Source organism: Platalea leucorodia (assembly GCF_965183815.1).
Source record: "Platalea leucorodia genome assembly, chromosome: 9".
In the NCBI taxonomy this organism is placed as follows: Eukaryota; Metazoa; Chordata; class Aves; order Pelecaniformes; family Threskiornithidae; genus Platalea; species Platalea leucorodia.
The window spans coordinates 17,114,979-17,130,723 of record NC_138831.1 but is presented as its reverse complement, the minus strand read 5'-3'; the positions used below and the strand labels follow the sequence as shown (position 1 = coordinate 17,130,723).

The window sequence follows — 15,745 nt, the reverse complement described above, 5'->3', positions numbered from 1 at the left end:
GCTGATCCTCTTCCCCTGTTCATTTGTAAGAGTCTGACCCATTTGAATGATTTGAGTGGTCTGTACACCCAGGAGGAGTTTTTTCCATGATGTGCCGTAGGGATGAGAAAAGACAGCCTGCTCACACTCAAAGCTTCTGAACTGTTCAGTTGCCTTAAGTTCATTGCTGGACCCAGTTTCAAAACTAAAAAAAAAAAAATGAAACTTTTTGTGTAAGTTTGGTTACCATGTAGTGATCAGACTCCTAACCTGTGAACTTCTTGCTGTTCTGCAGCCAACTAAACTCTTTCTGTATTTTCATTTTTCCAACAACTAATAGAATAAAGGCAGTTTTCTAAGCTCCCTGTATCCTGGTGTCTGTATTCCTCACTCTGGGTTTTTGGCCCAGCGTCTAACAGCCTGAATCAGAAATACCATTTTTGATACAGCTGTGATAGGATTCACTGAGCAGTTGCAAGTGCTTTAATACTTATTTTTGTTTCCCAGCAAGCGATACCCATCCGCTGCTCACAGCAGTTTCCGAACGCTGCAGCAGAGCAGAGGTGGAATCCCTCGCCCTGCCCTGGCCCCTGCAGTGAGTGGCACAGCTTCCCAGGAGCTTCTTTTGATACTCAAACCAGATGGGAGTACATCAGTTGAGTTGCATTTGTCAGTCTTGAGCATGGGAATAGGCGAGCAGGAGGAGGCTACGCAGGAGGGGAGCGTAGGAAGAAGGGAGGAGAAGGTGGCAGTGTTGCTGTAGAAGCACGCGATGGTACACAGCATGCTGGCCCACGCTGTTGTATACCCAACGCGCTGCACGAGAGCACGTGTGAGATGATGTGCTTGGTGACATGTTTGCCATGCCATTTTCACGAGGGATGCCTTCAAGCGCTGCAGCAAGGGATGGGCTCGAGGTACGGGCCGTTGTGCTGCGCCCACGCTGGAGAGCAGGTCGTGCTTCTCCTGGGTGAGAAACGGTGCGGAGCAGCAGTGCGCGTCCCCATGCTTGCACTGGTATTTGCAGCAGCTGCTGTTGAGCTGAAAGGCTCTGCCCGCAGGGCTGGGCAGGAGGGAGCCCAGTTGCTGATGACAATCCATGCAAGTGAGCACCTAGGTGCACCCAAGTTATGTCCTAAAAAATGCCAATGTCACTTTTTCTTTTTTGGACAATGTTCCTGATTCCTTTTCCTGCAACAAAGGAGAAATGGGCCTGGCCTGAGGCTGTGGCAGTGTCCCGCTCTGGTCCTTGCCCTCCCTCTGCAGCCGCGGAAACCCCGCCAGCACGGCGGCAGCACCCACCCCACCCTCCCCTCCTTCCTCTCCTGGGTGCTCCTTCGTTCTCCACCCGCGTGGGGAGGACGATGTACAGAGCAGGAAGGTCCCAGCTGCAGCTGCGGGGCTGCCCGCAAGGATTTCATTCTCGGCCCTGTTAACAAGCTTGCTCACTCCTCTGCAGTTCCCTTTTTGGGGGGGTTTTGTTGTTGGGCGGTTTGGCAGGGTGGTTGCAGTTGAGCAAAATGGGTTTTTCAGTCTTGCAGAGCCGCTGGGTTGCAGTTCTCCAGTCACAGTTACAGAGCAGCTCTTCAGCCGCAGGGGTTTTGAGTTAAGGTCTGCGTGTTCTTCGGACCCAGCTCGTGGGTTGTGTGTCTGCTGATGCGCTTCCACCCAGAAGTGACTGTTGTCCCAGTTTTAATCTCAGCTCCCCATCTCCTCTGTCTTGTCCACCCGCTGGCATCAGGTTTCCGGGCCTGGCCTGCCTTTCTCCAAGTTCAGACATGCCAGTAAGTCAGCATCTCCCGTTTACGACCAGAAGCTCCAGCTCCCTCTCCTTGTCCCTTGCACCACTGGCATCAGAGTGGCAGCCTGCTTAGGTGGTTATTAAATTATCAGTCCTTCTCAGCCTTCCCGCTTTCGAGGGCTGGCAGCCTGGCGCCCTTTGGGTTCCTGTCACATCTCTCACCTCTGGAGGCCACCTTTGTTCTGTATGAAACTGAGGACACAGCCAGCCAGACCAGACCTGGGAAATGAGAGCTCAGCGCTCATGGAGAGTGATCCAGCCAGGCAAGGAGCTGTGAAAGGGGCAGGGGAAAAGCCAGGAGCCAAGGGCCAGCCCCCCGGCCGGGGGGGAGTTTGGTACCAGGGGTGGGGAGAAGATGGAGCAGACAGAGGGAAGGTGTGTTTTGTGACCTTTGTGGTTACTCATCACCGTTGCTGTTAAACAGCAATCTTCTGACCTCGTAGGACAACTGTCCCTTGTCACACATCTCAGAGGAGGTCCCTTCAGCCCATCTAGTCCCTCGGGAGCTCCTGGCACTCCTCTGGATCCAAGTTCGGCTGCCTCTGCAGACCGCGTCCAGGCACAGGGCGTAGCTCTGAGCCAACAAGGAAGTTCAACTCACTCCATTTCCTTAAAACTTGCTCATCAAGGAAGGGAAAGCCCTAACCTGCTCTTGTCTGAACAGGGCAGGGCCCCAGAAGTAAACTCCCTACTTCAGATGAAATCCCCAGGTCCAGCTAGAGGACTGAAGGTGCCAGCCTGAGCAAGCGTCACAAGCGGCAGCAGAGAGATGCCTCTCTGGCACTGCCCTAGAGGGCAGCCCAAAGAGAAACTCCTTCAAACCACGGTGGCTCACCGTGCCCGGGAGGCGGGTGAGGAGTCTGCGCGGGCTGTAACCCTCAGTTTGCTCAAGACTAAACACGGTCACGCGCCTCTGCTCCTCCCGTCCACCGCTTCCTGGCTGCTCTGATCTCTCTCGGGGCGCTGGTCATGGCTCCTGCTATCGGTGCTGCAGCACACTGCAAAAACTGCAGGTCCCTCAAGATGCAAGATAATCGGGCGAGTTCCCAAAAGTCACCGCAGCCAGGAACCGTTCCAGTTCCCAGTCGCAGGGGCCGGTGCCAAGCGTGGCCCAAAGCAAAACCCCCGGATCCTGCAGTCGCCTAGGAACCGGAACCAGGACCAGAGATGCAGCGTTACATGGTGGCCTGTTGGTGACAGCTGGCGTTTGCAATGTGTCCCCGACACCACGCATGAAAGAGAAGAGAGAGCAGTGGAGGGGGGCCTTGAGCACATCCCCCTGCGCTCTGGGGCCTGGGCTGCCCTGGCTGGGGGCCAGGGCTGATAAGCAGCTGTCTGACCTCGGGGCTGCTGTGAATGGCGCGAACACTGGCAGGAGCCTCGGCAGGGGCTCCCTGCTTCCTCGTGGGAGCCGCGCTGAAGCCGAGGCCCTTGCTGTTGGTCCCTGCCGCTGTGTGCTGCCCCGCGGTCCCTGTTGGTGCAACCCACGGACGTCACCTCGAAGCCTGGCCCTGGCCCTGCCTGGTCGCGGTGTGCTCTGGAGGAGGGCGATGTTTCAGCACAAAGACCCGCGGAGGAGCAGCTGGGCCATGCTGCCTGGCGTGGGTACCGGCAGCGGGCAGCGTGGTTCACTTACGGCTGCCTTGAATCCACGAGAAAAAGAGCAGTCACTACTGCGTGATTTAAAACTCCCTAAAACAGACCAAAGCAGTAAGGCAAGAAATGGAAAAGCCAGGGATGGGGAAAAGCCACCACTGAAGTAAAGGGAGGTGTTACCAGCCTCAAGGAGGTGGAAAAATCATAAAAGGAGACCGAAGGAGGGAATTTGTGGCCCCTCCTGGAGCGCAGCATTTTGGGGTCAGGGTACCTCCCGCTCCTCCTCCCGGTGCGCAGACCGAAGGCGCCTCTCCCCAGAGCCGCCCCGGCCGGCAGCAGCGCCCCCGGGCACGCGGTGCCCGCGGTACCCGGACGGCCTTGTCACCGCGCAGCTTAGCTCCCGGGACCCCTCTGCCTTTCGCTGCTTTTCCACAGCGTTTCTGAGAACCGGTGGCACTTCCCTGGACGCACAAACCATTGCGTAACGTACAACCGCTCCCTGTCCGTGTGTAAACCTCAGGAAGCGGAGGCGGGGAGCGAGGGAGAGGCGATAAGCGGCGGAGGAGGGGTCGCGGCGGGGCGGGGCGGCGGGGAGCGGGGAGCCGGAGCGGAGCCCGCCCGGCCGGCAGTGAGGGCCATGGCGGCGGCGGGAGCGGCGGCAGGGGCCAGGCTGGCCGAGATGTCGGCGCGGCCGCTGGGCGCGGCGGAGCCGCTGTCGCTGGGGTCGCTGCGGGGGAAGGTGCTGCTGGTGGTCAACGTGGCGTCGCTCTGAGGCACCACCACCCGCGACTACCTGCAGCTCAACGAGCTGCAGCAGCGCTACGGGCCCCGCGGCCTGCAGGTCCTCGGCTTCCCCTGCAACCAGTTCGGGCACCAGGTAGGGCGGGCAGCGGGGCCGGGCCGCGCCGGGGGCAGGGAGGAGCCGCCGGCCCCCGCTGGCCTCTCACGGGCTTGGCTCGGGGGGGGGTTATGGTTTTGTTTCCCTAGGAAAATACCAAGAACGAGGAGATCCTGCTCTCGCTGGAGCACGTTCGTCCTGGCAACGGGTACAAGCCCAACTTCATCCTGTTCGAGAAGTGCGAGGTGAACGGGCAGAACGCACACCCCCTCTTCACCTTCCTGAAAGAGGCGCTGCCCTTCCCGCACGACGACCCCTCCTCGCTGATGACCGACCCGAAGTACATCATCTGGTCCCCCGTCTGCCGCAACGACATCTCCTGGAATTTCGAGAAGTTCCTCATCGGCCCCGACGGCGTGCCCTTCAAACGCTACAGCCGGCGTTTCGAAACCATCAAGATCCAGGATGATATTGAATTGCTTCTGCAGAAGGTTCCCAAGAATGTCCTCCAATAAAGCGTAGCGGAGCGCCGCAGCCTTCGCTGCCCGGCCCCCTCCCTTCCTGCTCGGCTGCCCGCCCTCCGGCCTGTTTTTCTCGCAGGGGGGCTGCTGCTCTGGCAGAAATCCTGATGTCTCGTGCAGGTTTTGCTTATGATGGTGCATCTTCCAAATTCTTGAAGTGTACCTGATGTTTTCAAAAGTTGCATGTGAATGTTTGGGAAACTATGCTGGGGAAAGCAGCTGTGAGTCTCAGTAGCTTACTGTGATTCTCTGAATAAAGGAAAAAATGTGTACTTTCTTGAAGGCTGTGGCGTGATAAATCTGGGTGAGTTGGGTGAAACATGGCAACCTCTTCATCAGCTCGTGTGGGTGCTCACAGGGGCTGGCTTAAACCACCCGAGCGCGATAGTGCAGTCAGGCTGAAATCTGAATGCAAACCTAGGGCAGCACGATGGGCAAACGGCGTGCGCGAGCTCTGCAAACTGTGAACCGGTGCGCGTAACGAGCTTGGCAGAGCGGGAGGGCGGCACGCAACAGAAACACCTTGCCAGACTGTTTACTGGACTTCACTCGAGGCTTGCCTGCAGAGGAGGGACACGGTGGCACACGGTCGGGGGTGATTTTATGCTGGCTGATGAACTCCCAGCTTGCCTACCAACAGGCCATGACAGGTTAAGAACCGTTCAGGCAGGCAGATGAGCGATTCTGCAGCCTGCACTGCTATGGCCGTGCTGGCAGAGGGCTTGGGGAAGAAGAGCCCGTTAGGCAAGGCCCATCTCGTTATCTGGCCTCCATCAGCAGATGTCCAGGGGAGACCTAGAACAGGAGCAGCACCTGCAGTCCCTCCCCTTGTCCCGGAGCCGCTGCCCCCTCACTGGCTCAGCAGTCTATTGGCTCTATCCCGTTTCACATCGGCGGTAGCCCGACACGGATCTCTACATACTCGCCCAGTCCTACATGAAGCCCATATCGCTTTTGTGCATCTCCAACGCCTTGCAACACAGGGAATCGCACAAAGAACCAGTTCTTTTGCGTTCCCAGTGCAGAATACCAGCCTGTTCAACCACTTCTCCCACGGAAACTGCCTTGCCTCAGAGTGTCCTTGTTGCCCTTTGGCCACAGGAATTGCATGTGACAAAGTGTGGGGATGCCAGGGTCCAGGCAGTATTTTCTTCTTTTTACTCCTTCCCTAACACTTTTTTGACTCCTGCCAACCACAGAGCTGACAGGTATTTCATGGAGTTGTTACAGTAATCCTGACGTCGTTCCTGCGCGGCCATCCTGGGTTTACAGCCTGCTGCTGAACGGCTGGGTTTCCCCTGGGAAACCGTGAGCCTGTGCCCAATTTCAGCTGCTATCCTTCTGCCCAGTGGCTCAGGTCCTTCCGCGGGCAAATCTTCAATCCTTAAAGGGCTCTGTGAGCACATTGTCATTACAAGCCACCCCTCACCAGGTCTCGTAGCACTGAGTATCAACTTGGTGCTGGACTGGGGAGTACACAGACTAGAAACTTGGGCTTTCAAAGGGAAAGCATAACACCTTCAAGCATTAGTGCAGTTTTCATAACTAAAACCACTTGGGATTTGAGTTTTTGGGGTTTTTTTCCCTATTCGTAGCTTCTCACCTCACCAATTCGCTGGTTGCTTTGTTACTGTACGTACACTCCAGGCTGACTTGAGACACTGGGGCAAAACCTACAGCCGGCCCCACCCTGTTTGCTGCCACCCCTGTCACGGAGCTTTGAACTCGGATTGTACAATCCTCACCGGGCTATTTCCTAACTTCCAGTACAGACGCATGGAAAAAACAGGATGTTTTCAGTACCTATTTCAGTTTTGGAGCAGAAGTTGCTTGATTTGGGGGATTATTTTTTCAGTTACATCTACCTCCCTCATTAAGGCAGGATGTTGAAATAGGTGGAGAGTACAGGGGATCATGGGCAGCAGGAACTCACTGCATTGAAAAATCCTTCTCGAGATGAGCTGCGGCACTTCCTCAATCCTGACTCACCAAACTTGAGCCATTTGAGCGGGACCTCCTCTGCTTTGCCTGGTCCGTATCGGCCTGCCGAGCTGTGCGGCTGCGGGGGAGCAGACCGCAACACCTGCTGCTGTTCTGATGGCAGCCCTGCCAAAAAGGGTCTCTCGCCGAGGCTGCTGGTCAGAAAGGCATCTTACACCGTGCTTATTCAGTGCTAACGGCCAAGGGATTTATTTACCTTCCGGCTGCCGGGGCTGTGCTAGCAGAAAAACAAAGCAGCAGCTCCAGAACAGATACAGCCACGCCAGCAGAAGTATAGTGATGTGATTCCAGGATGAAAATTAGCCATGCCAGCAGGAAAACGAATGATCCCAGTGTAAGCACACCAGCAGGAACTCTGCAGCGTAGATAGAAGCTTCCCAGCGTGTTATTCACCGTCTTGTTTCAGGGTTCCCCAGAGTAGCTGGCTTCTGGGGTAAAGCGGGCTGTGGTGGAAAGGGCAGCCTGCGGGCTGGAAACTGTGGAATGCCCGCAGAAGAGCGCAGCCCTCACACAGGCTCTCGCACCCAAACGATATTTAGTGCTGTGACCAGAGGGGAGGAAGACGTTTCACTACAGGTAGCAGCTCTATGCTGAGGGGAGACCTGAACAATCCCAGGTGATTTCCCAGGCATTATAAAATGGCCCAGTTCTATTTCTGTAATTCCAGAGAGAAACAGACCGACGCAGTAGGAAACCTTAAAATAAATACTACTTTAGCACACTTAGATGCTTCTGTGGCTTGAGGACGTTGTCCTTGGAATATCTTCTGTCTGTCACTTCTACACTCCTACGTTCTTTTGATTTTTTTCTACTTCTACACTTGTGTTGCAAACAGCTGATCCCTCTGTTAGCGTTCACCCTGCTTTTCCATTCTTCTCAATATCGGAGTCCCATATATTCCCCCCTTTCTAGAGAATGTTTGCCCCCGCTTCTCCTCCCTCCCAATGATTCCCCCCCCGCACCCCCCCCCCCCCCCCGTTAGCTGCTGATAGTTGCCATCAACTTCTTAAATCTTTAAACAAGTTCAGATATTTGAAGTTGTCAGGAGAGTTAACTTGCTGCAAGGGAAATCATCCTTCCCACCCCTACCTCCCTCTCCCGGGTTCCCTGGTGTTCTGTCCACCAAACCCTAGCACATCTCCCGAAATCATGGCTGATGAGATGTGGTGTTCAGAAGTGTCTACTCAACAGAAATGCTGTCAAGTGGAGCCCAAGACCTTTCTTACTCAGCCTGTTAAAGGTTCTTTCAGCTATTTAAAATCCCTTTCTCCTCCTGATGAGCTTTGTTGCACCCGCTAACTTTTAAGACAGCTTTCAGTCACCATTTTTGATCATTGCCATCGTAAGGCAGGTAGCAAATACCTGCCTCCAACCGGGTGGCACCTGAAAGGGCTTTGTTCCCGTCAGTGCCACTCTCGCAGTGAGCAGCCATCAGGTTCAGCTGGAGACAAGGGCAAGAAGCCGAATGGCTGAAAGCGAAATGGCTGCAAGAGACACGAGTACACAGACACCCCTACCTATGGTGAAACTGCAATAATGTCATTTCCTAGTACTTAATCAGAAAGCTTTGAATAAGACCATTTTAATTGTTTACCGCACTTTCTATTAGGAGTAATTCATTAGCAGAGTGAGGTCAGCCAAGTAAGCATTATCTCAGAATAGCTGACTCATTTTTAAAACACACCCAGTCTTGCCATAACAGGGTGTATTAGTTTCTTGAAGCCCGAAGGGGCCCTGCCCTTTGAGGAAAACAGAAGTAACAGGGCTCAACTCCTGCTGGAAGGAGAAAATGGTCTTCTTTTTCAGTGTTAATTGGATGGACTTGCCCTGCTGTCAAAAAAATAAAAGGCCTTTAGCATTTTACGCAGGAATGCTGCAGCATTGCCAGGCCTGGCTTGCATGAGGCAGAGCCCATCGGCCCACTACACTGCCAGACACTGGCTGCCAGGAGAGCGCTCCCCTGCACAGGCAGTCACGGCCCCAGCACACCCCCCCTGCCTTTTTTACCATGAGGTAAAGAGATTTCTTTGGTGTATCAGTTTAAAGCAGGTTTTTAAGTCTCTGAATCATCTGAATCCTTCCCAATTTTTCCACTTCTGAAGGACAGGCTCCCTGAACAGCCCAGGATATGCTGCTTGAGAGACAAATGCCTAAATCACTTCTTGAGTGATTCTTTGCAGAGACACTTTCAAACTCCTGAGCGCTTCCCGGCTGGTTACTCAGAGCCGCTCTCCCGTTTATTCCCGTAACAACTTCAAGCCTCCTTCCCTAGCCAACGCCCTGACCAGAGGGCTCTGTGAAGTCAGTTATGGGAGAAAACGGAGCATGTTAACTGAAACCACCCAGTCCACGCCAAACATTTCAGCCACCTGCTCTGGAGAGACTGCCCAGGGGGACCTTCTCGGCCACAGAGCCACCTCGGGGATGAGGCCCACCCCCCGCGGGCATGAGGCCTCCTGCGCCCCCATGCCTCCAGCCTTGCTCCGAGGCCTCCCTGCACCCTCTTAAGCCTTCTCCAGCCCCGGCTGCTCTCCACCCCACCGGCCCCAGAGGCCCGGGGACGGGGGGTGCCCATCCTGCCCGCCCCTCAGCGCGGCAGACACCACCTGCCTCAGCAGCCGCAGGGGCTGCACCCGGCAAGGGCCCGCATTCCTCTGCCGCCCGGGAGGGCTGCAGCGCTGCCCCGGGCCGCTGCGGGGCGGCCTCTGCCACAGCCGCCGGGCCGGGCCGGGCCGGGCGAGCGCAGGCCCGCGAAACGCGACTGTAAGATGGCGGCGGCCGCCATCCCGCCCGCGCCGCCAGCACCGCCCCCGCGCGCGGCCCCGCCCACCCCGTCAGGGGGCGCGCGGGCGGGGCGGGGCGAGCGCAGCAGGCCCACCCAGCGCGCATGCGTACGCGGGCCGACATCCGCCCGCGACGGGGCTCGCGCACCGACATGGCGGCGGCCGAGGGCGACGGCGGTGGCGGCGGGGCGCGGCCGGACGCGGCGGTGCAGCGGGCCGAGCTGGGGCCGCTGCTGGCCACGGCCCTGAGGCCGGGGGAGTCCTGGTGAGTACGGCCGGACGGCCCTCCCCTCCCCTCCCCTCCCCTCCCCCCCCCCCCTTCCCCTCCGGGCGGTGGGGCCTATGGGAACGGGCCGGGCCGCGCCTCGCCGCCGCTGAGGGGGCCGCGCCGCCCGGTGCCGTGTGTTGCAGGTACCTGGTGGACAGCCGGTGGTTCAAGCAGTGGAAGAAGTACGTGGGCTTCGACAGCTGGGATATGATTGGCGCGGGCGATCTCAGCCTCTTCCCTGGGCCTATCGACAACTCGGGTCTCTTCGGCGGTGAGTGTTGCCCGGTGGCGCTGGGCCGCGAGGGAGCGGGGCCCGGGGTGGTGGGGGCCGGGTGCGCGGGTCGCAGCCCGGGCTCGCGTAACTCCCGTGTGCAGTCGTCTCGTCGTGCCGCTTTCGCTTTTGAAGCCGTGTGTTCCGGCAGGACACAAGCGGCCGTCCCGGCCTTGTAAGTGAGGAGACTGGCACGGTTTCTGCCTGCCCGGTGGAAAAGGACCTGGGGGTGTTGGTCGACAGCCGGCTGAATATGAGCCAGCAGTGTGCTCAGGTGGCCAAGAAGGCCAATAGCATCCTGGCTTGTGTCAGAAATAGTGTGGCCAGCAAGACTAGGGAAGCAATCGTCCCCCTGTACTCGGCACTGGTGAGGTCGCACCTCGAGTACTGTGTTCAGTTTTGGGCCCCTCACTACAAGGACATGGAGGTGCTGGAGCGTGTCCAAAGAAGGGCAACGAAGCTGGTGAAGGGTCTGGAGCACAAGTCTTCTGAGGAGTGGCTGAGGGAGCTGGGGTTGTTTAGTCTGGAGAAAAGGAGGCTGAGGGGAGACCTTATTGCTCTCCACAACTGCCTGAAAGGAGGTTGTAGCGAGGGGGGGGTCAGTCTCTTCTCCCAAGCAACAAGCGATAGGGTGAGAGGAAGTGGCCTCAAGCTGCTCCAGGGGCAGTTTAGATTGGATATTAGGAAAAACTTCTTCACCGAAAGGGTTGTCAAGTATTGGAACAGGCTGCCCAGGGAAGTGGTTGAGTCCCCATCCCTGGAGGTATTTAGGAGACCGGTAGGTGTGGTGCTTAGGGACATGGTTTAGTGGTAGACTTGGCAGTGCTAGGTTAACGGTTGGACTTGATGATCTTAAAGGTCTTTTCCAACCTAAATGATTCTATGATTCTATACCTGTGGGAGTGTTGTATTTCTTAGGGTCATGGTAGCATGTGTGTAGTTCTTGAGAAGAAAGAATTCTCTTTAATGCTCTGATTACTTGCGTTTATTTCTCTTTTAGATCCAGAAACTCAGAGTTTAAAAGAACACCTCATTGATGAGCTAGACTACGTATTGGTTCCCACTGAAGCCTGGAATAAACTAGTAATGTGGTATGGCTGCATAGATGGACAGCAGCCTATTGTGAGAAAAGTAAGTATGGGTGAACCAAGTTCTCTTCATCCTGCTTTCATTATCTGATCTCTACCAAACTTAGATGATGTTTATTTTGCTAGATGTGAGTTAGGACAGGATCCTCAGCAGCTCTTTGGAGGTAATAACAAGGTAAAAAGACCTCATGTTATCTGAAAGAATGACCTTCTAATATTACAGTTAAAATGCCCGAATCTTCAGTGATTTTCAGTTGATGGGTTGTATGGGTGAGAACCATGAACCTTGTTCTGGTTAACTTTTTACATTATAATTGTTTGGACCGGTGCAGTGCTTTTATGTTGCATGGAATAGTTTGTGCTTTGTTGAAAAATGCAAGTTGTTGTCAAGCTTATCAATCTTCTGGGACAGAACGAGGCATTGGAATAAATTGTCTTTTAGTACAGATGGCTTAGGGACTTCCTCTGGAGTTTAAGGTGGTTCTTGTTTTCTCTTCCAAAATTTTGTGCTTCTAAAATCGTGAGAAGAGACATATTCACGGTTTTGTTCTGTAAGTCTTATTTTTGTTTGGCAAATGCGGTCATGAATGCATTCTGAGTATGTAGCCTCTTCCAGAAGATGAAATTCGCAAGTTGCTTTTTTGGAAATCTATCAGACACTTGTTTATGGGTAAAAGGATTTTTGTTTTTATTTTAATCTTAGGTTTTTGCACTGACTAAATTGAGCAGTGCCAGTCTATGGGGTTCATAAAGACTAATCACTACACCAAGCGAGTAGTGTTGATATAATGTACAGAATTAATGTTGCTTAAGTTTAAGTAGAATTACGTTACAGTAAGGGTTGCTTCAAGTTGTGCAAGACCCAGGAAAGTGTGGCACCAGAATGGTAAAAGGAAGTCAGATCCCTCTCTTGCAGGCCCACTCGTGCTGATCAGTGGTACTGGAATGTTGTCATTCAGTGTGGGCTAGAAATTGTACATAACAAGAAATTCTGACATCTTCAGAAAGTGTAAATGATCCCAGGTTCACTCTGCTGAGTAGACAGAACTCCCGTGTAAACCAGACATGGGGGGAGTGGAAAAAAACTGTAACTTATAAAGGTGATGTGGTTTTAGTAGAAACAGATAATTTCTTGAGGAATAGAAAATCTGTACTGGGAAGAACAACTAGAACTATTACATGATCAGTGCCTCTCTGAGCGAGGAAGCTTTCGTTCATGAACTGGCTAACTGCTTTCACAAAGCCTGACATGTTATTAGATGCTCCCTTTTCTGAAAAATTCAGAAGTTGGACAAGAGGTGGGGAAGCTATTGGGGAAGCACTTGGGTGACAAGCTTAACTGTATGAGCTTCCTTTACTTGGGATATCAGATGCCACTGTTCAAGACTGTATTTGGTGAGGGCTAGAGTTTAGAGCTACTGCTGTTTTCCAGACAGAAGATGCTGAGTTATTGTGGTCCGCTTATAAGTAAATTTTTTAAGTTTTGAATTGATATGAGAGTTTCAGTCTCTGTTGTTTATTGTTAACCTGGTAACCGAAGTGGATTTTTACATTGAAAAAAATGTTGAAATATAGTAGAATAGTAGGTTTGTGAGATGTTACAGCCTCTTACAAAAAATAAAAAGTGAAAGGTCGGTGGGGGACACAAGCTGTAGCACTGCACCTGAGTAGAATGTGGTCAGTATCTGGTTACAGTATTCTCCAGATAGCATTGGAAGTAAAGCACTTAAACTTGTAGTCCTTGAATGCTTTAATCATTTTCCTAAAGCTGGATCAACTGTAATTTGTATATCAAAATATCCATAAAAGTAGGATTTGGGAAATAATTTTCAGGCATCTTCGTAATTTTACAAGCTAGTATTTCTTCCATCCCTATGGGCCTGATGATCAGAGACAAGTACAGGAGGATTAGATTAGATTTATTTCTGGTTCAGCTTTCTTTTGATAATTTCAAACCATATTTTTGGGTGGCCTTCTGTAGAGTCCCACTGCAAAGTGTATTAATGTGCAAAACATAGAACAGTGCACTTCTCAGCGTCTGAATGTGCATGTGCTCAGATTGCTGTCCAACGGGATGACCCGAGTTTTACTTTGACGGAGAACAAGCTGGCTGATCAGACACTGTTTAAAAGACATCTGCAGGCAATTAAAGACTCTTCTTGCCATTCATCTGTCCTAACGGACACAGTGATCTGATCAGAAACTTCTTCTTGGAAAGAGTTCTTTCATTTCTGAATACGGTTCTTATTTATTTGTTTCTAACTATAGAATCCTGGAGAACAGGAAGTCCCATTTAATGAAATTCCTTCTGAAAAAGAAATGGAGAACTTGTGAATTGGCCCCTTTGCATTCTTTAAAAAAAAAAAAGGTCTAATTTGCCTGTCAAGAAGCTATTTAAAAAGGGAGTTTTACTTTCTCTTTCTGTTGTAACAGCAAAATACTGAAGATCTTTCCAAATGTATTAGTTAATTATTTACCTTTAAAGCACCTATAAACACTCAGAAGAGGGAAGCATAATTTAGCCAAATTCTCCCAGTAAGTCTTAGTCTTAATTCTTTGTTTCTTTCCAAAGCTGGCTAGTTTTTTTTTTTTCTGTAAAATGATACAGATGTAGATCATAGCGAGTCTGGTGTCACACGAATAGAATAGAATACTTCAGTTGGAAGGGACCTACAACAATCATCTAGTCCAACTGCCTGACCTCTTCAGGGCTGACTGAAAGTTAAATCAAATTATTAAGGGCACTGTCCAAATGCCTCTTAAACATTGTTACTCTTAAAAATTATACCTGCTGGTTTGATGAAACATGATCTCAATTTCATATGCTTTATAGCTGCAAAGAACTGTGGAGAGAATTGAGGTTTTGCGTTTGGGGTTTTTTTTTATTTTTTATTTTTTTTTCCTCCTCCAGTTACATCACAGTTGACTCATAACTGGCCTCCAAAATGTGCTTTTCTTTCTGGCATAATGTGCTTTATAATCTGTAGGTGAAGAGTGGTGTCTAGTCTTACAGAATACCTTTCTAAAAATATGCTGAAAGCTAGTGCAATGAGTAGATGTACCTATTGGATTATTCTCTCGGATGTGAAATTGATTTGAAAATGATGCTGAAATAAAGCAATGTCATCAAAAGGAGCTCCAGTGTTCCAGACTTGTTTCTCTTTTTATGTAAACCTTAGCCAAAGACTAGAGGCAAAAGATAATTTTTTTCTAGAATGTTCTGACTGTGTTTGATCAAATATTTTTCGTGGGTAATTAACTGGTGCTATCAGTTCACCTGTGATGATGGACCTTTGGAACTTTGCACTGTGGAAGGAAAGCACTGGGTTTTCTTACACCTTAAAAACAAAACAAAAACCCCAAAACAAGCTGACAGAGGTTGTGACTGAATCTGGACTTGAGAGCAAGTCAGTGTTCAGTTTATGGCTTGACTTGCAAGACTCCTAAAGACTTAAAATATTTAGACAAGTATACGTTACAGAGGCCTGCTCAGTATTTTAACTTTTTGTTATTCTGTTTATCGCATCCGCCTTCTGTTTGCAGGTAGTGGAATATGGTCTGTTTGTGAAGCACTATAAGGTTGAAGTTTATCTTCTTGAGCTGAAGCTGTGTGAGAGCAGCGATCCTGACAATGTAATTAGCTGTCACTTTAGCAAAGCAGATACTGTTGGTAAGTAGTTCTTTGACACATGAAGCTGTGCTCTGATGCTACCTCAGGAGATGTTTTGTGCCCTCCCGAACAAGAACGATGTTGACAATGTGGAGCAAGTCTAGTGGGTACCAATAGGACAGTCGGGGTTGGAGCATGTGATGGGTGAGGAGAGGGTGAGGGAGCTGTGTTTAGCCTGGAGAAGAGAAGGCTTTGGGGGGACCTCGTAGCACCTATGAGGAGGTTACTGAGACCATGGAGTCAGGCTATTTACTGAGTCATAAAGCAAGAAAACAACAGACAATAGTCATAAATTGAAACAGGACAGATTCCAACCGAATATAATGAAAATGTTTTCCCTCTTAGGACAGCTAGACATTTGAACAGGATCCAGAGGGGCGGGGGAGTCTCCTTCCTTGCAAGTTTTGAACACCTGTTTGGATAAGCCCCAAGCAGCCTGGTCTGAATTCAGTGTTAACCCTGCTTTGAGTGGTTGGACTAGTAACCTCCTCAGTTTCTTCCAGCCACAGTGATTCTGTGTGCAACACAGGGAGTTGTGTTAAGAGCTTTGAGGAGCATATTGCTTACTAACTTGTGTCCTTAAGAAACATCCACGTCACTCATGTAAAGCAGTTCTGTCTCTGGTTCTCCTACGATTCCTTCTTTCTAGTGTGTGAATATTTTAGACATCATCTTAATGGCTCTTCCTACACTTCTGTTCTTCCTGAAATTTGTCCTGTCTCTCACTTTCTCTCTCTCTGTATCATTGCTATATTTTCCCATGAAAAAATGCTGAATGTCAGCTGTCATGTATGTCCATAAAGATGCTTTTTTTTCTTCAGTTTGCTGATGTATGGCCTGACAATAGTAACTGAAAACACTTCCTTCTTGAACCTATGTTTTCAAACAATGACTGTTTCACAGAAGTTGGCCTTCGGGCAGAAACTTCT

General features: G+C 51.4%; 2 protein-coding genes across 3 annotated transcripts in view; both read left to right on the top strand.

The window, feature by feature from the left end:
- The first annotated feature begins 3,990 nt into the window (after nucleotides 1-3,990).
- GPX1 (glutathione peroxidase 1) lies at nucleotides 3,991-5,017 on the top strand. Its single transcript, XM_082321434.1, has 2 exons — nucleotides 3,991-4,253; nucleotides 4,364-5,017. Exons 1-2 carry the CDS (start codon nucleotides 4,014-4,016, stop codon nucleotides 4,727-4,729), a joined length of 606 nt encoding a protein of 201 aa, XP_082177560.1. The 5' UTR covers nucleotides 3,991-4,013; the 3' UTR covers nucleotides 4,730-5,017.
- Nucleotides 5,018-9,623: 4,606 nt separating this feature from the next.
- Nucleotides 9,624-15,745, top strand: part of USP4 (ubiquitin specific peptidase 4) — a gene marked incomplete at its 5' end in the record, with an annotated part of 51,510 nt that continues 45,388 nt past the window's right edge. The window contains 4 exons of one of the 2 annotated variants that reach the window (XM_082322491.1): nucleotides 9,624-9,784; nucleotides 9,931-10,058; nucleotides 11,059-11,189; nucleotides 14,690-14,816. In XM_082322491.1, the coding sequence (XP_082178617.1) occupies nucleotides 9,624-9,784; nucleotides 9,931-10,058; nucleotides 11,059-11,189; nucleotides 14,690-14,816 (547 nt within the window). The remainder of the gene's footprint in view (nucleotides 9,785-9,930; nucleotides 10,059-11,058; nucleotides 11,190-14,689; nucleotides 14,817-15,745) is intronic. The other variant, XM_082322492.1, reaches the window with a different exon arrangement.